At 39.4% G+C, this 20,482-nt stretch overlaps 1 protein-coding gene across 1 annotated transcript in view; it reads right to left on the reverse strand.

The window, feature by feature from the left end:
• Positions 1 to 20,482, reverse strand: part of LOC102284405 (cytochrome P450 3A24) — a 37,679-nt gene that overhangs the window by 12,200 nt on the left and 4,997 nt on the right. The window contains exons 3-6 of the mRNA XM_070362253.1: positions 18,125 to 18,238; positions 17,794 to 17,882; positions 14,625 to 14,773; positions 805 to 932 (exon numbers count right to left, since the gene is read on the reverse strand). Coding sequence (XP_070218354.1) covers positions 805 to 932; positions 14,625 to 14,773; positions 17,794 to 17,882; positions 18,125 to 18,238 — 480 coding nt within the window. The remainder of the gene's footprint in view (positions 1 to 804; positions 933 to 14,624; positions 14,774 to 17,793; positions 17,883 to 18,124; positions 18,239 to 20,482) is intronic.

The raw sequence follows: 20,482 nt of genomic DNA on the forward strand, positions 1-20,482 counted from the left end.
GCTTTTGAAACAGCTTCCTTTGCCAAAGAGTTGCCTGCTGTCTCTCCTGTCACACCTGTTTGTTCAGGAGAAAGTCCATGACTTGATCCTTTTTTTTCCTTCCAATTTTAATTCTTAATGAATTACCACACAAATTAATCCCCTCACATTTGCAAAGTACATTGGCAGCTGTTATTGAAGCATCTTCAAGGCCTTGACCCTTTTCAGTGACATCCTGGGTACAAAACCCTCTGCCCCCTGACCTGCAGACAAGCTTGTGCTGGCCTCAGGCCTCATGGAGGCAAACCTGGGTTAACCAGCTTGCAGCCTCATGGCCCAGAAAAGACCCCTGCCCATGCCAGACTAGGAGAGGGCTGCAATTTAACACAGAATTCACTCCACCAACTGACTGATGGGGCTTTTCATTCATTGCACAATCTATAAAATAGGAGTCTTGGAATCAAAGTGATTCTTTACCAGTATAACATTGCGGAAATTATAATATCAGTAAAATCATTTTTAAACAGTAATTCTTATCCTTTAACAGTTTATTGAATGGAAGTGATAAAGCTTTTATCTCAACAATATTTATGCAATGACATACTAATATGCATTCCTACTATTAAATTTAAACATCACTCTCTGGCTCATTTTCTTATTTCTTTCCCAACCTCCACAATGATATATTAATAACTCCCCAGTTCTAAAATCTATACTTCTCTACCTATCTTTTTAAAACTGCCGAGAAGTACACAAATCATATGTGTGGAGGTAAATACATTTTCAAAAAGTGAACACCCTCATGTAACCACCACCAGATTTTACCTTTTGAGTATCTTTGAGGCGACTTTCTTTTATCTTTTTTACAGATGTTGTCAAAAAATTCACAGCACTTTTTGGAAATATGCTGATATTTAATACTTCAAAGATTGGGGTAAGGAATGGAAAGAGTACTGAAGAGAAAACATAAAAGAAAAGCACAGTAAAAAATCAAAATTTACACAGGAAGTATAATTACACAGGAAGTATAATTTGCTCTATCAGAGAAAGATATCAGAATCATTCCCACTGTGACCTTTGCTCAGACTTCCAAGCCAGTGACTGAGCAAAACCAAGTCCACTTATGGAGTCTTCACTATAGTAGTGAAATCAGTAGTCCCCTCTGCCTTTTGGAATGATCAAGGAAACAGAATTATATTCCTTAACTTGGTAGTTTTTTATCTATTTGATTAGAGTCTCTTTGGATAAACCACAATAGTCTGCTACTCTAATTAACCATTTCATTCAAACAACAATTCAAGATAGAAATAAAACAGTATGTGCCTTTCAATCATAATGGAATTAAATTAAAAATCAATAACAAAAATTGGGAAATTCACAAATAATGGAAATTAAACAATACACTCCTAAATAACCAATGAGCTGTATACTATATCAAAAATGAAACCAGGAATTACTTTGAAATAAAGAAAAATGAAACTATTACTTACCAAAATGAATGGAATATAGGAAAAACATTGGTCATGGAAAAGTTTAAGGCTATAAATGTATACTTTTATAAAGAACAAAGATCTCAAATCATGAACTTAACTTTCCACCCTAACTCACTGAAAAAAGAAGAGCAAACTCAACCTAAATCTAGACTAAAGAAGAAAGTAATAAAGACAAGAAGATAAATGGATAAGAAAGCTGTGGTACATATACACAATGGAGTATTACCCAGCCATTAAAGAGAACACATTTGAATCAGTTCTAATGAGGTGGATGAAACTGGAGCCTATTATACAGAGTGAAGTAAGCCAGAAAGAAAAACACCAATACAGTATACTAACACATATATATGGAATTTAGAAAGATGGTAACGACAACCCTGTATGCAAGACAGCAAAAGAGACACAGATGTACAGAACAGTCTTTTGGACTCTGTGGGAGAGGAGGGGGGGATGATTTGGGAGAATGGCATGGAAACATGTATAATACCATATAAGAAATGAATTGCCAGTCCAGGTTCGATGCAGGATACCGGAGGCTTGGGGCTGGTGCACTGGGATGACCCAGAGGGATGGTATGGGGAGGGAGGTCGGGGGGGGGGGTTCAGGATGGGGAACACATGTACACCCGTGGCGGATGCATGTTGATGTATGGCAAAACCAATACAATATTGTAAAGTAAAAAAAAAAAAAAAAGACAAGAGCATAAACTAATGAAATAGAGACAATAAGCAAATTTGGAAAACTCAGCAGTGCCCACAGGACTGGAAAAGGTCAGTTTTCATCCCAATCCCAAAGAAAGGCAATGCCAAAGAATGCTCAAACTACCACACAATTGCACTCATCTCACACGCTAGTAAAGTAATGCTCAAAATTCTCCAAGCCAGGCTTCAGCAATACGTGAACTGTGAACTTCCTGATGTTCAAGCTGGTTTTAGAAAAGGCAGAGGAACCAGAGATCAAACTGCCCACATCCACTGGATCATGGAAAAAGCAAGAGAGTTCCGGTAAAACATCTATTTCTGCTCTATTGACTATGCAAAGCCTTTGACTGTGTGGATCACAATAAACTGTGGAAAATTCTGAAAGAGATGGGAATACCAGACCACCTGACCTGCCTCTTGAGAAACCTATATGTAGGTCAGGAAGCAACAGTTAGAATTGGACATAGAACAACAGACTGGTTCCAAATAGGAAAAGGAGTACGTCAAGGCTGTATATTGTCACCCTGCTTATTTAACTTCTATGCAGAGTACATCATGAGAAACGCTGGGCTGGAAGAAGCACAAGCTGGAATCAAGGTTGCGGGGAGAAATATCAATAACCTCAGATATGCAGATGACACCACCCTTATGGCAGAAGTGAAGAGGAACTAAAAAGCCTCTTGATGAAAGTGAAAGAAGAGAGTGAAAAAGTTGGCTTAAAGCTCAACATTCAGAAAACGAAGATCATGGCATCTGGTCCCATCACTTCATGGGAAATAGATTGGGAAACAGTGGAAACAGTGTCAGACTTGATTTTGGGGGCCTCCAAAATCCCTGAAGATGGTGATTGCAGCCATGAAATTAAAAGACACTTACTCCTGGGAAGGAAAGTTATGACAAACCTAGACAGCATATTAAAAAGCAGAGATATTACTTTGCCAACAAAGGTCCATCTAGTCAAGGCTATGGTTTTTCCATTGGTTATGGATGGATGTGAGAGTTGGACTGTGAAGAAAGCTGAGCTCCAAAGAATTGATGCTTTTTAACTGTGGTGTTGGAGAAGACTCTTGCAAGTCCCTTGGACTGCAAGGAGATCCAGCCAGTGCATCCCTAAAGGAGATCAGTCCTGGGTGTTCATTGCAAGGACTGACGCTAAAGCTGAAACTCCAATACTTTGGCCACCTCATGCGAAGGAAGAGTTGACTCATTGGAAAAGACCCTGATGCTGGGAGGGATTGGGGGCAGGAGGAGAAGGGGACGACAGAGGATGAGATGGCTGGATGACATCACTGACTCGATGGATGTGAATCTGAGTGAACTCCGGGAGTTGGTGATGGACAGGGAGGCCTGGTGTGCTGGGATTCATGTGGTCGCAGTCAGGCACAACCGAGGGACTGAACTGAAGAACAATAGAGAAAATCAATGAAACCAAAAGCTGATTATTTGAAAAGAACTTTTAAGCTAGTGAAGTGAAAGTTGCTCTGTCGTGTCTGACTCTTTGCAACCCAATGAACTATACAGTTCATGGAATTCTCCAGGCCAGAATACTGGAATGGGTAGCCTTTCCCTTCTCCAAGGGATTTTCCCAACTTAGGGATCGATCCCAGGTCTCCCGCATTGCAGGCAGATTCTTTACCAGCTGAGCCACAAGGAAAGCCCAAGAATACTGGACTGGGTAGCCCAACCCATTCTCCAGTGGATCTTCCCAACTCAGGAATTGAACCAGGATTTCCTGCATTGCAGGCTGATTCTATACCATCTGAGCTCTCAGGGAAGCCCTTTTAAGCTAGATTGACAAAAAAATAAAATAAAAAGAGAGAGAGAGAAAACTCAAATTTGTAGCAATAAAATGGAAGAGGAGAGATTACTGGTGACATTAAAAGTGAGAAAGATATAAAGGAATATTAGGAACAAGGTTCACCAATAAATTAGATAACTTAGAGGAAGTGCACAAATTCCTTAAAAGATGTGAAGTACAGAAACTAATTCAAAAAGAAAGAGACAATCTGAATTTTTCTTTTTTTTTTTTTTTTGGTCTCTTTTTTTAAATTTTATTTTATTTTTAAACTTTACATAATTGTATTAGTTTTGCCAAATATCAAAATGAATCCACCACAGGTTAAAAATTATTAAATAGGAAGGTTGATTCCTCCACATCCATTCTTCTTTCTCAAGATTGCTTTGACTATTCAGGGTCTTTTGTGTTTCCATAAAAATTGTGAAATTATTTGTTCTAGTTCTGTGAAAAATATCATTGGTAGTTTGATAGGGATTGCATTGAATCTATAGATTTCTTTGGGTTCAGTTCAGTTCAGTTCAGTTGCTCAGTCGTGTCCAACTCTGCGACCCCATGAATCGCAGCATGCCAGGCCTCCCGGTCCATCACCAACTCCCGGAGTTCACTCAAACTCTTGTCCATTGAGTCAGTGATGCCATCCAGCCATCTCATCCTCTGTCGTCCCCTTCTCCTCCTGCCCCCAATCCCTCCCAGCATCAGGGTCTTTTCCAATGAGTCAACTCTTCCTTCGCATGAGGTGGCCAAAGTATTGGAGTTTCAGCTTTAGCGTCAGTCCTTGCAATGAACACCCAGGACTGATCTCCTTTAGGGATGCACTGGCTGGATCTCCTTGCAGTCCAAGGGACTTGCAAGAGTCTTCTCCAACACCACAGTTAAAAAGCATCAATTCTTTGGAGCTCAGCTTTCTTCACAGTCCAACTCTCACATCCATCCATAACCAATGGAAAAACCATAGCCTTGACTAGATGGACCTTTGTTGGCAAAGTAATATCTCTGCTTTTTAATATGCTGTCTAGGTTTGTCATAACTTTCCTTCCCAGGAGTAAGTGTCTTTTAATTTCATGGCTGCAATCACCATCTTCAGGGATTTTGGAGGCCCCAAAAATCAAGTCTGACACTGTTTCCACTGTTTCCCAATCTATTTCCCATGAAGTGATGGGACCAGATGCCATGATCTTCGTTTTCTGAATGTTGAGCTTTAAGCCAACTTTTTCACTCTCTTCTTTCACTTTCATCAAGAGGCTTTTTAGTTCCTCTTCACTTCTGCCATAAGGGTGGTGTCATCTGCATATCTGAGGTTATTGATATTTCTCCCAAACCTTGATTCCAGCTTGTGCTTCTTCCAGCCCAGCGTTTCTCATGATGTACTCTGCATAGAAGTTAAATAAGCAGGGTGACAATATACAGCCTTGACGTACTCCTTTTCCTATTTGGAACCAGTCTGTTGTTCTATGTCCAATTCTAACTGTTGCTTCCTGACCTACATATAGGTTTCTCAAGAGGCAGGTCAGGTGGTCTGGTATTCCCATCTCTTTCAGAATTTTTCCACAGTTTATTGTGATCCACACAGTCAAAGGCTTTGCATAGTCAATAGAGCAGAAATAGATGTTTTACCGGAACTCTCTTGCTTTTTCCATGATCCAGTGGATGTGGGCAGTTTGATCTCTGGTTCCTCTGTCTTTTCTAAAACCAGCTTGAACATCAGGAAGTTCACGGTTCACGTATTGCTGAAGCCTGGCTTGGAGAATTTTTTATTTTATTTTATTTTTAAACTTTACATAATTGTATTAGTTTTGCCAAATATCAAAATGAATCTGCCACAGGTATACATGTGTTCCCCATCCTGAACCCTCCTCCCTCCTCCCTCCCCATACCATCCCTCTGGGTCATCCCAGTGCACTAGCCCCAAGCTTCCAGTATCGTGCATCGAACCTGGACTGGCGTCTCGTTTCATACATGATATTTTACATGTTTCAATGCCATTCTCCCAAATCTTCCCACCCTCTCCCTCTCCCACAGAGTCCATAAGACTGTTCTATACATCAGTGTCTCTTTTGCTGTCTTGTACACAGGGTTATTGTTACCATCTTTCTAAATTCCTTATATATGCATTATTATACTGTATTGGTGTTTTTCCTTCTGGCTTACTTCACTCTGTATAATAGGCTCCAGTTTCATCCACCTCATTAGAACTGATTCAAATGTTTTCTTTTTAATGGCTGAGTAATACTCCATTGTGTATATGTACCATAGCTTTCTTATCCATTCATCAGCTGATGGATATCTAGGTTGCTTCCATGTCCTGGCTATTATAAACAGTGCTGCGATGAACACTGGGGTACATGTGTCTCTTTCCCTTCTGGTTTCCTCAGTGTGTATGCCCAGAAAAATAAATGACCCAATCAAAAAATGGGCCAAAGAACTAAATAGACATTTCTCCAAAGAAGACATACAGATGGCTAACAAACACATGAAAAGATGCTCAACATCACTTATTATCAGAGAAATGCAAATCAAAACCACTATGAGGTACCATTTCACACCAGTCAGAATGGCTGTGATCCAAAAGTCTACAAGCAATAAATGCTGGAGAGGGTGTGGAGAAAAGGGAACCCTCTTACACTGTTGGTGGGAATGCAAACTAGTACAGCCACTATGGAGAACAGTGTGGAGATTCCTTAAAAAACTGGAAATAGAACTGCCTTATGATCCAGCAACCCCACTGCTGGGCATACACACTGAGGAAACCAGAAGGGAAAGAGACACGTGTACCCCAATGTTCATTGCAGCACTGTTTATAATAGCCAAGACATGGAAGCAACCTAGATGTCCATCAACAGATGAATAGATAAGAAAGCTGTGGTACATATACACAATGGAGTATTACTCAGCCATGAAAAAGAATACATTTGAATCAGTTCTAATGAGGTGGATGAAACTGGAGCCTATTATACAGAGTGAAGTAAGCCAGAAGGAAAAACATAAATACAGTATACTAATGCATATATATGGAATTTAGAAAGATGGTAACAATAACCCGGTGTATGAGACAGCAAAAGAGACACTGATGTATAGAACAGTCTTATGGACTCTGTGGGAGAGGGAGAGGGTGGGAAGATTTGGGAGAATGGCAATGAAACATGTAAAATATCATGTAGGAAAAGAGTTGCCAGTCCAGGTTCGATGCACGATGCTGGATGCTTGGGGCTGGTGCACTGGGACGGCCCAGAGGGATGGTATGGGGAGGGAGGAGGGAGGAGGGTTCGGGATGGGGAACACATGTATACCTGTGGCGGATTCATTTTGATATTTGGCAAAACTAATACAATTATGTAAAGTTTAAAAATAAAATAAAATTAGAAAAAAAAAATGGGCCAAAGAACTAAATAGACATTTCTCCAAAGAAGACATACAGATGGCTAACAAACACATGAAAAGATGCTCAACATCACTTATTATCAGAGAAATGCAAATCAAAACCACTATGAGGTACCATTTCACACCAGTCAGAATGGCTGTGATCCAAAAGTCTACAAGCAATAAATGCTGGAGAGGGTGTGGAGAAAAGGGAACCCTCTTATACTGTTGGTGGGAATGCAAACTAGTACAGCCACTATGGAGAACAGTGTGGAGATTCCTTAAAAAACTGGAAATAGAAACGGCTTGGAGAATTTTGAGCATTACTTTACTAGCGTGTGAGATGAGTGCAATTGTGCAGTAGTTTGAGCATTCTTTAGGTAGTATACTCATTTTTACTATACTGATTCTTGTAATCCAAGAACACGGTATATTTCTCCCTCTATTTGTGTCATCTTGGATTTCTTTCATCAGTGTTTAAAAAAATTTTTTTTTACTTCAGCTGTCTCTGATTTTATTTTTTTAATATAAATATATATTTTAATTGGAGGCTAATTACTTTACAATATTGTATTGTTTTGCCATACATTGACATGAATCCACCACGGGTGTACATGTGTTCCCATCCTGAACTCCCCTCCCACCTCCCTCCCCATCCCATCCCTCTGGGTCATCCCAGTGCACCAGCTCCAAGCATCCTGTATCATACATCGAACCTGGACTGGCGATTCATTTCACATATGATAATATACATGTTTCCATGCCATTCTCCCAAATCATCCTACCCTTGCCCTCTCCCACAGAGTCCAAAAGACTGTTCTATACATCTGTGTCTCTTTTGCTGTCTCACATACAGGGTTATTGTTACCATCTTTCTAAATTCCATATATATGCATTATTATACTGTATTGGTGTTTTTCTTTCTGACTTACTTCACTCTGTATAATAGGCTCCAGTTTCATCCACCTTATTAGAACTGATTCAAATGTATTCTTTTTAATGGCTGAGTAATACTCCATTGTGTATATGTACCACAGCTTTCTTATCCATTCATCTGCTGATGGACATCTAGGTTGCTTCCATGTCCTGGCTATTATAAACAGTGCTGCAGTGAACATTGGGGTACATGTGTCTCTTTCATTTCTGGTTTCCTCAGTGTGTATGCCTAGCAGTGGGATTGCTGGGCCATATGGCAGTTCTATTTCCACTTTTTAAAGGAATCTCCACATTGTTCTCCATAGTGGCTGTACTAGTTTGCATTCCCACCAACAGTATAAGAGGGTTCCCTTTTCTCCACATCCTCTCCAGAATTTATTGCTTGTTGACTTTTGGATCGCAGCCATTCTGACTGGTGTGAAATGGTACCTCATAGTGGTTTTGATTTGCATTTCTCTGATAATGAGTGATGTTGAGCATCTTTTCAACATCATCAGTGTTTTATAGTTTTCTGTATACAGGACTTTTGTTTCTTTAGGTAAATTTATTCCTAACTATTTTATTCTTTTTGATGCAAGATGAATGGGATTGTTTCCTTAATTTCCCTTTCTGATTTTTCATTGTTAATATATAGGAATGCAAGGGATTTCTGTGAATTAATTTTATATCCTGAGACTTTACTATATTCATTTCTGGTGGCATCTTTAGGGTTTTGTATGTAGAGGATCATGTCATCTGCAAACAGTGTGAATTTTACTTCTTATTTTCCCACCTGGATTCCTTTTATTTCTTTTTCTTCTCTGATTGCTACGGCTAGGACTTCCAAAACTGTGTTGAATAGTGGTGGTGAAAATAGAGACCCTTGTCTTGTTCCTGATTTTAGAGGAAATGCTTTCAAAGGAATCTTGAGGAAGAAGAATGGAACTGGAGGAATCAACCTTCCTGACTTCAGACTATACTGAAAGAAGGTGAGAGTATTAGTTGCTCAGTCCTGTCCAACTTTTTGTGGCCCCATGGTGTATAGTTTTTCTAGGCTTCTCTGTCCATGGGATTCTCCAGGCAAGAATACTGGAGTGGGTTACCATTTCTTTCACCAGGGGATCTTCCAAACCCAGGAACTGAACCCAGGTCTCCTGCATTGTATGCAGAGTCTTTCCTGTCTAAGCCACCAGAGAAGACTATACTACAAAGCTATAGTCATCAAGACAGTATGGTACTGGCACAAAGACAGAAATCAATGTAGGTCAATGGAACAAATTAGAAAGTCCAGAGGAACATCCATGTACCTATGGACAACTTATCTTTGACAAAGGAGGCAAAAATATACCATGGAAAAAAGACAATCTCTTCAACAACTGGTGGTGGGAAAACTGGTTCACTATGTGTAAAAGAATGAAACTAGAGCACTTTCTGACACCATACACAAAAATAAACTCAAAATGTATGAAAGGCCTAAATATAAGACCAGAAACTATAAGTAGAGGAAAACAAAGGCAGAACACTCTCTGACATAAATCACTCCAAGATCTGCTATGACTGGCCCTCTAAGAGTAATGGAAATAAAAACAAAAATTAACAAATAGAACTTAATTAAACTTAAAAACTTTTGCAAAATGAAGGAAACTATAATGAAGGTGAAAAGACAGCCCTCAGAATGGGAGAATATAATAAAAACAAATGAAGCAACTGACAAATAATTAATCTCCAAAATATATAAGCAGCTCATGCAGCTCAATATCAGGAAAATGAAGAACCCAATCAAAAACTGGGCAAAAGACCTAAACAGACATTTCTCCAAAGAAGACATACAGATGGCTAATAAAACATGAAAGGATGTTGAACTTCACTCATTATTAGAGAACTGTAAATCAAAACCACAATGAGGTATCATCTCACACCAGTCAGAATATCCATTATCAAAAAGTCTACAAACAATAAAGCTGGAGAGGGTGTGGAGAAAAGGAAACTCTCATAAACTGTTGATGTGAATGCAAACTGGTACAGCCACTATGGAGAACAGTGTGGAGATTCCTTTAAAAACTGAAAATAGAATTGCCATACCACCCAGCAGTCCCACTGCTGGGCATACACCCTGAGGAAACCAGAACTGAAAGAGACACATGTACCCCCATGTTCATGGCAGCACTATTTATAATAGCTAGGACAGGGAAACAACCTAGATGTCTGTCAGCAGAGAATGGATAAGGAAATTATGGTACATATACACAATTGAATATTACTTACTATAAAAATAAATGCATTTGAGTCAGTTATAATGAGGTGGATGATCCTGGAACCTATTATACAAAGTGAAATAAGTCAGAAAGAGAAAGAAAAATACTGTATACTAATGCATATATATGGAATTTAGAAAGAAGGTACTGACAGTTCTACATGCAGGGCAGCAAAGGAGACAGATATAAAGAAGAGACTTTTGGACCAAGTGGGAGAAGGCAAGGGTGGGATGATTTGAGAGAATAGCACTGAAACATGTGCATTATCATATGTAAAATAGATGACCAGTGCAAGTTCGATGCATGAATCAGGGCACCCAAAGGTGGTGCTCTGGTATAACCCAAAAGGATAGGGTGTGGAGAGGTGTAGAAGGAAGATTCAGTATGGGGTGGACACATATATACCCGTGGCCAATTCATGTTGATGGATGACAAAAACCTCACAATACTGTAAAGTAATTATCCTCCAATTAAAATTAATTAATTAATTGGAAAAAATATTAAACAGAAACTACTCAAAAAGAAATAGACAATGTGAATAGACCTATAAGAAATACAAAGTTTCATCTGATAATCAAGAAACTACCCACAATTTGACAATGAAAAGCTCAGGCGCAGATGGTTTCAATGCTGAATACTACTCAAATAATTAAAGAATTAATATCAATTTTTCACTAACTCATCCAACAAATAGAAGATGACAGAATACTTTGAAGGTCATTCTTCAGAATCAGTATTAACTTGGTGTGAGAAACAGAGTAAGATAGTAGAGGAAAAAAAAAAACAAAACTACAGATCAATGTGTCTTATGACCATGGATACACAGATCCTCAAGGGAATACTAGCAAACTGAATCTACTAATATATACAAAGATGTATACATCATATATAAGTACACTTTATCCCAGGAATGCAAGGTTACATAATATGCCATTTCAACAGAGAAAAAAACAATGACCACACAATTATCTAATATGTGCATAAGAACCATGTGACAAAAATCCAATACACACTTGTGATTTTAAAAACTCTCAGAAAACAGGAACAGAAGGGTCTTTCATCAACCTGATAAAAGGAATCTATGAAAAACCCATAGTTAACAACTTACGCAAACCCATGCTACTGCTAAGTCACTTCAGTCGTGTCCAACTCTGTGCGACCCCACAGACGGCAGCCCACCAGGCTCCCCTGTCCCTGGGATTCTCAAGGCAAGAACACCGGAGTGGGTTGCCATTTCCTTCTCCAATGCATGAAAGTGAAAATTGAAAGTGAAGTTGCTCAGTCGTATCTGACTCTTAGCGACCCCACGGACTGCAGCCCACCAGGCTCCTCCGTCCATGGGATTTTCCACACGAGAGTTCTGGAGTGGAGTGCCATTGCCTTCTCCAACGTAAACCCATAGATAACACTAATACTTAACAGTGAAAAACTGGATGATTTCTCTAACATTAAGAATAAGACAAGGAAGCCTTTTTCACCACTTCTACTCAAAACTGTACCTGACATTCTAACCAAAAGAATTAATCAAGAAAATTAAAGAAAACATATCCATATAGGAAATGAAGACTAAAATTCTATCATCAGATAACATGATCTTGTACACAGTGAATCCTAAGGAAGTCACTAAAAACCTATTAGAACTAATAAACAAGTTCAGTCAGGTTTCAAGATACAAGATCAAAATACAAAATCAATTGTATTTCTTTACATTGCAAAAAATAATCTGAAAGTCACATTGAAAAAACACTCAATTTATAATAACATCAAAAAGAATAGAATAAGTAGGAATTAAATAAAAGATGTAAAATTTACACTCTAAAGAGCACAAAACCTTGTTGAACTAAATTAAAGAAAACGTAAGTAAATGAAAAACATGCCATGATCGTGAATCAGAACATTTACACTGTCAAGATGGCAAATCGACTGATATAAGGCATTTCCTTTCAGGACTCTAGCTGACCTCTTTGAAGAAATTGACTATCTTAGATTAAATTCATATGAAATTGCAAGGGGCTCAGAGAAGACAAAACATTCCTGAAAAAAATAATAAAGTTATAAAGACTCACATTTCCTGATTTTAAGACTTATCATAAAGTGACATTAATCAAGGCAAAGTGGTTCTGGCCTAAGGATGGATATACAGATTCATGGAACAGAGTTTTGAGTGCAGAAATATGCCCACATGCCTATGGTCAACTGAACACTGAAACTGTTTCCAAGACCACTCAATGGAGACAAAACAGTCTTTTCAATAAGTGGTGCTGAGACAACAGGATAGCTATAGGCAAATTACACCAGGAGTATTGATTTAAGTAATAACTGAAATTTGTACCTTTTGACCACCATCGTCCAATTCTATCTCCCAAACCCTATCTTTGGTAGTCAAAACTCTGACATCATTTTTCTATGAGTTCAGATTTCTTCCTTTGATTCAACATGTAAGTGTTTGTTTTTCTCTGTCTGACTTATCTCACTAAGCATAATTGCCAGGAGCCAGCACGGGAGTCCCCACCCATAACAAGGTTATGTGGGAGAGTTCTGGAGGGCAAGGCGAGCCAGAACTTGAGGGGTGCCCCTCTGGGCCTGCCTGAGCGTCTACCCTAAAACCAGAGTCTGCCTGCTTTACTGCTTTGTGCTCTCACCTACACCTCTGACTTTACGGGGGGCTGTCCCCCACCACCATCTCTCTCTCCGAAAAAGAGTTAACTTACAGCTCCAGTTAATAAAGTTCCTGGGTGTGACAAGAGTGTTTTAGTTCACAAACCCCTCAGATGGCTCTCTAACTTGCCTGACAGGTTTACCCAGACTCCTACAGCTATGCATACAATTGTTTACAGTCTCCCAGCCACGAGAGGCACGGGAAGCTTAAGATATTCAAATAGTATAGAGCCTCTCGGAAAGTTAGAAATTGTCAGAATAGAACTAGTAGAAGATTTTATTGTTGAGCCAATGCTTGCTGCCAAGTTTCCACATCCCCTGTATTGTATCCTTGGAAGTGTATTAATTAATATAGTTGGTATGTAGAAAACATAAGTAGTGGCCTTGGTGTTAACAACTTTAGACCCTTAAGGTAATAAATTCTTTCCTTTGTTGTAAATCCATTGCACCTTTGCCCTATAGGAATGCAACTTTATCTAACACCTTCGGAGGATGGCGCCAACTTTAAAATAATTACTCTTAGAGAAAATAAGTCTTATGGTTGACAAACCTTTGTCAGAGTCATAAAATGTTAACAGGCCTTCTGGACAGAGGATGATGTAAATCACCTAAACCATTTGTATATGATAAATTTACAGAAAAGAAAGCCTGGTCTCAATAAGGATCAAAGACTGCTGATTTTGCATGATTTCACATCTCCTATTATCCTCTATGTGGAACTTAGGGTATAAAAGCCCCTGTTGAAAATAAAGCTACGGGCCTTGCTCACTGAAGCTTGGTCTCCCTGTGTCATTCTTTCTTGTTTCCTTTTCCTCCTTTTCTCTTCTGTTCTTCCTTCATGCCAAAATAATTTGGAGCAGGGGGGTCCTCTGCGACCACTTATTTGCCTGGGCTTCTAAGACCTACTCGAGAAGGTGCCTAAGGTGGGGCACCTTCCGCTATTCGAGAGGGCGCCTGCAGCCTCCGTGGTCAGAGCAAGTTTGGTGTCATGAACTTTATTGATTTCGAGCGTAAACCAGTTATTATTGAGCATCTAATAAATCTCTCAGCCTTTGCTATCCCTTAATCGCCAACGCTGTCATCCTGAGGGAATCCCTGGATCCAACCCGGGCTGGACCCCGGCACATAATACCCTCCATTGAGGTCCAGACACATTGCTGCAAATGGCAGGATTTCCTTCCTTTTCATGGCTGAATAGTATTCTGGTGTGTGTGTATGTGTGGTGGGGGTGGGGGGGTATATACACCACATTTTCCCTCTACATTTATCCATCCATGGACACTTAGCTTGTAAAAACCATTGTATTGTATATTTTAAATCAGTGAATTGATGGTATTGAATTATATCTCAATAACCTTGTGAAAAAGAAGGAAGGAAGGGAGGGAAGGAGGAAGAGGGGAAGAAAGAACAAGAGGGAAGAAGGGATGGAGGGAGAAATACAGAAAAAGAAATGTAGTAGGACACTTACCTACTGAAAGTAGAAATGGATCAAGGATATCAAATCTTAAGAGCTTCTTGGCATTCTCCACAAAGGGATCTTGCGGGTTGCCAAGGGAATCAATATTCACTCCAAATGATGTGCTAGTAATCACATCCATGCTGTAGGCTCCAAAGATACTGAGTAGAGAAAGACAGACACAGACAGTTAAAATCAGGACCAGCTGACTATCCATATCCAACACAGTCAACAAGAAAATCATATAAAATCAGATGCCCAGGCAAGACAGGTCAAGAGCCACACTCTCTCAGAACCACCTGCTGGATCATGGAAGACTGTCTGCTACTATCACTCACTCCTGAGGTGTGTATGAGTGTGAATGATGCAACTGCCCCCGTGCTGGGGGGACGGGGACACTAAGGCAAGTTAGACCCCCCCCTCAAACTCAAGGAGCTCAGTCACAGAAGGACAGAACCCATAATCTGACAAAGTACATAGTGTGCTTTGACTATGGGCAATAAAAGGTGTATATGGACTGTGTCTGAGCAGAGCAAAGGGAGCAAATTCACTCTTCCTGGAGAGTCAAGAAAGGGGACATTGATCTGGGTCTCACCTCACCACAGAATTGTGCTCAGAGCTGATGCCCCTTTAGTGCAAAAGCAGAGTTGATATACAATATCACATAGTTTCAGGTGTAGAAGGACGATTTTAAATACTCCATTTAAAGTTAGTATTAAATACTGACTACATTCCTTGTTATGTACAGTCTATCCCTGTAGCACAATTACGTTATACATTGCAATTTGTACCTTTGAATCATCTGTCCTATCTTGCACTCCCCTTCCTACTTCCCACTGGTAACCACCACTTTGTTTTCTACACTGTGAGTCTGTTTCTGTTTTGTTATATTGATATTTATTCATTTTATTTTTAGATTCCACATACAAATGATAACATGCAACTTTGTCATTCTCTGTCTAACTTATTTCACTAAGCATAATACCCTCTAGGTCCATACATGCTGTTGTAAATGGCACAGTTTCATTCTTTTTTATGGTTCAGTAGTATTTCTTGTGGGGGTGCCTGTGTACACACATGTGCTGCATCTTCTTTAAGCATTCATCTACTGACAGATACTTATGCTGCTTCCGTATCTTGGCTTTGTAAATAAAGCTGATACAAACCTTGGGGTGCATGTATCTTTTCAAATTAGTATATTCATTTTCACTGGATGTATACTCAGGGTGGAATTGCTGGATCATATGACAGTTCTTAGCTTCCTGGGTGGCTCAGTGGTAAAGAAACTGCCTGCAATGCAGGAGATTTGGGTTCGATCGCTGGGTCAGGAAGATCCCCTGCAGAAGGGAATGGCTACCCAATCCAGTATTCTTGCCTGGGAAATCCCATGGACAGAGGAGCCTGGGGGCTACAGTCTGTGGGGTCACAGAGAGTGGGACATGATGGAACACAGACAATAGTTCTCTTTAAGCTTTTGGAGAAACCTCCATACCGTTTCCCACAGCGTCTGCATCAGTTTACAGTCCACCAACCTTGTACCAGGGTTTCCTTTTCTCCACATCCTCACCCAAACTTACAGGTGTTGGCTGATTTTGTGATTTTGATTTGCATTTCTCTGATGATTTGCAATGTTGAACATCTTTTCAATTGTATATCTTCGCTTGAAAAAAATGTCTATTAAGATCTTCTGCTCATTTTTCACTGGGTTGTTTGTTATTTAGATTTTGAGTTGTATGAGACATTTATATATTTTTGGTACTAACTCTTATCATCACATCATTTGCAAATTATTTCTCCCATCTATTTATTAGGCTGTCTTTTCATCTTATCAATATTTTACTTCACTGTGTAAAAGACTTTAAGTTCAATTAAGATAAAAGTAAAAAATTAGGTCATTTGTTTTTTTTGCTCTTGTTTTCTTTGCCTTAAGAGTTAAATCCAAAACATATTGTTATGATTTATGTCAAAGAGCATTCTGCCTATTGTTTCTTCTATGTTTTTATGGTTTCCAGACTTACATTTAGATCTTTAATCTATTTTGAGTTTGTTTTTCTATAGGGTGTGAGAAAATGTTCTATTTTCATTCTTTTACATGTAGTTGTCCAGTTTTCCCAGTATACTTATTGAAGAGACTGTCTTTTCTCCATTGTATAGTCTTGCTTTCTTTATCATAGATTAATTGACTCTAAGTATATGAGTTTATTTTGGGCCTATCAATTTTATTCAATTGATATGTGTCTGTTTTGTGCCAGTACTCTCTAAAATCAGGAAAAGACAAGGATGCCCACTCTTCCACCTTCTATTCAATATACTATGGGAAGTCCTAGCCACAGGAATCAGACAAGAAAAAGAAATAAAGGCATCCAAATTGGAAGAGAACATGTAAAACTATTACTATTTGCAGATGAAACAATATTTTATATAGGCAACTCTGAAGTTCCACCAAAAATCTAGAATAAATAAATTCAGTAAAGTGGCAGGTACATGATTAATTTGCAGAAATCTGGGTTCTTTTCTATACAGTAATAAAGAACAATCAGAAAGAGAAAATAATAAAACAATCCTGTTTAAAATCACATTAAAAAGAATAAAACACCTAGGAATAAACTTAACAGGGAGGTGAAAGACCTATACTATGAAAACTATAAAACAATGAAGGAAACTGAAGATGACACAAAGAAATGGAAAGATGTTACATGTACATGGATAGAAATAATTAATGTTGCCTAAATGTCCATATTACCCAAAGCAATCTATAGATCTAATGCATGTCCCTATCAAAATACCTGTGTTACTTTTCACAGAACTAGAACAAATTATCCTCAAGTTTATATGGAACCATATAAGACCATAAATAGCCAAAGCAATCTTGAGAAAACCAACAGAGATGGAGGCATCATGCTTCCTGACTTGAGACCAAACTGTGTATTTTTGTCTCCCAGAATATCCAAGGTGACACTTAAGCAGATAAGTTAATCCTGGCTCATGTACACAGAAGATACCTTCTGATATTTTGATGAGCCAACACTCATTTTTAAGTGGTGGCCAGTCAGAGTTGTAAACCATACACCTACTTCTGTCTGGTCACTAGAGTAACTCAGAAATAGGAGTTTGGCTCCAAGGCAGGAAACACAAGGGTCTCAGTGGAGCTCAGAGGACCAGCAGCTTCACCCCTACTTACTCTTTCATGTCGACGGACGTGCCTTTCTCTGCTTCCTTCCTCAGGTTCCTCACCAACACATCTCCATACTTCCCAATGATAGGGAACATCTAGACACAAAACACAACAGCACTGGAAGTTAAATGTGGAGACTCAAGTTTTAGAAGAACTTTTTCAAGGGCATGGAGGTTAAGTGACATTTTATTATGAATCTGATGAGGTCTCTTTTAGGATGGGAAGATGAAAACCATTTTAGGAAACTCAAATTTGGCACACTCCTTGGACAGGGATATGAATTTATTTTCTACCTTATTCTTTAAGTTGCTCATGGAAAACCCTCTTCTTTTCTTACCTCCTTGAGCTTCCCACTGGTGAAGGCTGGAGACAGCAATGTCCGTATTCTCTTCCATTGTTCATCCTCAGCCACAGAAACAGCATTTTTCATAACTCCCATTGGACCAAAAACCTAGAGTTGAAAGAAAACAAATTTTACCCTACTTAAGTTTTGGAAGTCTCAACAGTTGTGGAAAATTTCTTAATAATTTGGGAACAATGTATTCAACAAATCTTTAGTGACTATCTACATAGTACCAGGCCCTATGCTAGATGAACAATAAACATTTATCCTGAATATCTAGGTTCTGTGAATGTGGAAGAGACATTCAGCCACTTGATGTGGTTTCCAGCCTTCATATTCCAATCTCCTTTTAAACGCAAATGACCCATGTAGTACAGAAAGGTTCTTCCAGGGGATAGAAGGGAATAAGATCTTGTTCATCTTCTTGGGCTATGCAGAGAAGAAAGGGATTGGTGACAGCCAGCCAGATAGCCTTGACAGACTGCATTTTGCCTCAGATTACTTCTGTCTTTACATATATTTACAGCCTGACCAACTGGAAAAGGAATGTGCTGAATTGATGGGGATTTTTAAGTAGTACTAATTACACAAAAGATTATGAATCTACTTGAAATTCTGAAAAAAATTATGCAATGATATGGAAAACATTTCCCCCTACATTTTCCCCCAGGAATAGAAGGGGAAAGAAGATAACTCTATTTCTCAGCTTGGGACAGGCTTATGAAGCCAACCTGTTTGAAAATCTCCTCAATCTTTCAAATTTATATTTTGTTTTAAAATAGATTGCTCCAACACTCATTCATGATAAAACTCACAAAACAGGAAGACAAAAAAATTTCCTCAACTTGATAAAGAGCATCTACAAAAAGACCTACAGCTAATATCACTTTAATGAAAAATACTAAAGTGACATCTCCAAGATAGGAGACTCATCACCAGAGTAGGAGACTCCAGCCTTTGTTGTCTCACAATTAGACAGCTCACAGTAAATGAAAATAGGTTTAAAAGGTCAACAATACAACAGAGCACACTTGAAAACAACTCACAAAAAAGTAAGGAGAATAGTTGATTTTGTTTGCATCATCCCTTCCCTTAGGCCAGCACTGCTCAGCATCAAGAGGAAATTCCCCAGCTTGAGACATTTTCCCTTGCTGGAAAAAAGAAAAAAAATGACTAAAAGAGACAACAGGATCAGTGACCAGTTTCTCCAGCCTTTCAGAACATTGCACAAATGACCTGCTTTGCTTTCACCCTTCCCAGAGAAGAGCAGAGCCGAGACAACTAGAGACAACTAGGAACAAAGAAGAAGGGCAGGGACTACCAGTGTCAACCACGCAGCAGGAGTGACTATGGTTCTCTGTATCCTCCTCTGCAGAAAACCCCAGAAACTTTGCTATGATGAAACCAACTGCCAGCATAGTCATTGAACAACCTCTGAAAATTTTGGTGCTGATCACTCCCCAGGGTTCTACATTAGCAGACTCCAGTTCCCTGAGTCCTGTCTTCCCCCTCAACCTCCAACAGAGATGCTCCAGCCAATGACACCCTGAGACCCAGGATTCACACTGGCTGCCAGCCCCAATCTTTTTGGCTGGGCATGTGCAAAACCCCATCCCAGACCCCTGCAGCTGCTCAGGTGTCTATACTACATCAGTGGAAAGCAGTAGGTATAATGTGCTTTTGTAGCTACACAAACACACACACACACCTATCTGTCTTTATCTGTATTTATCTGTCATCTGTCTATATCATCTGGCCTGCTATCATCTATCTACACAGAAAAGCATGGATTTACACTGATAATTTAGGGTGACTCCACAGGGTTTAGTCTAGTTTCTCAGTCTCTGAACCTGTGACTTCTTCTCCAATGGTGAGAATGCCAGCTTCCATCATCCTTTCTATATTATTACTTGATCAATCCTCCTTTATGGACCCAATCCACAATGCATCCCTTTCCACTCACGATGCCCTCTCCCCTAAGCCACCACCACAAGTGAGTATTTTGGTTTCCTTACCAGTGAAAGTGAAAGGGGCTCCCTGATAGCTCAGTTGGTAAAGAATCTGCCTGCAGTGCAGTAGACCTTGGTTCAATTTTTGGGTCAGGAAGATCCCCTGGAGAAGGAAAAGGCTACCCACTCCAGGATTCTTGGGCTTCCCTTGTGGCTCAGCTGGTAAAGAATCTGCCTGCAATGCAGGAGACCTGGGTTCAATCCATGGGTTGGGAAGATCTTGAGAAGGGAAAAGCTACCCAGTCCAGTACTCTGGCCTGAAGAATTCTATGGACTCTATAGTCCATGGGGTCTCAGACAGTTGGACATGACTGAGCTACTTTCACTTTCACTTTCACTTTAC

The sequence above is a fragment of the Bos mutus genome, chromosome 25 (assembly GCF_027580195.1).
Source record: "Bos mutus isolate GX-2022 chromosome 25, NWIPB_WYAK_1.1, whole genome shotgun sequence".
Lineage (NCBI taxonomy): Eukaryota > Metazoa > Chordata > Mammalia > Artiodactyla > Bovidae > Bos > Bos mutus.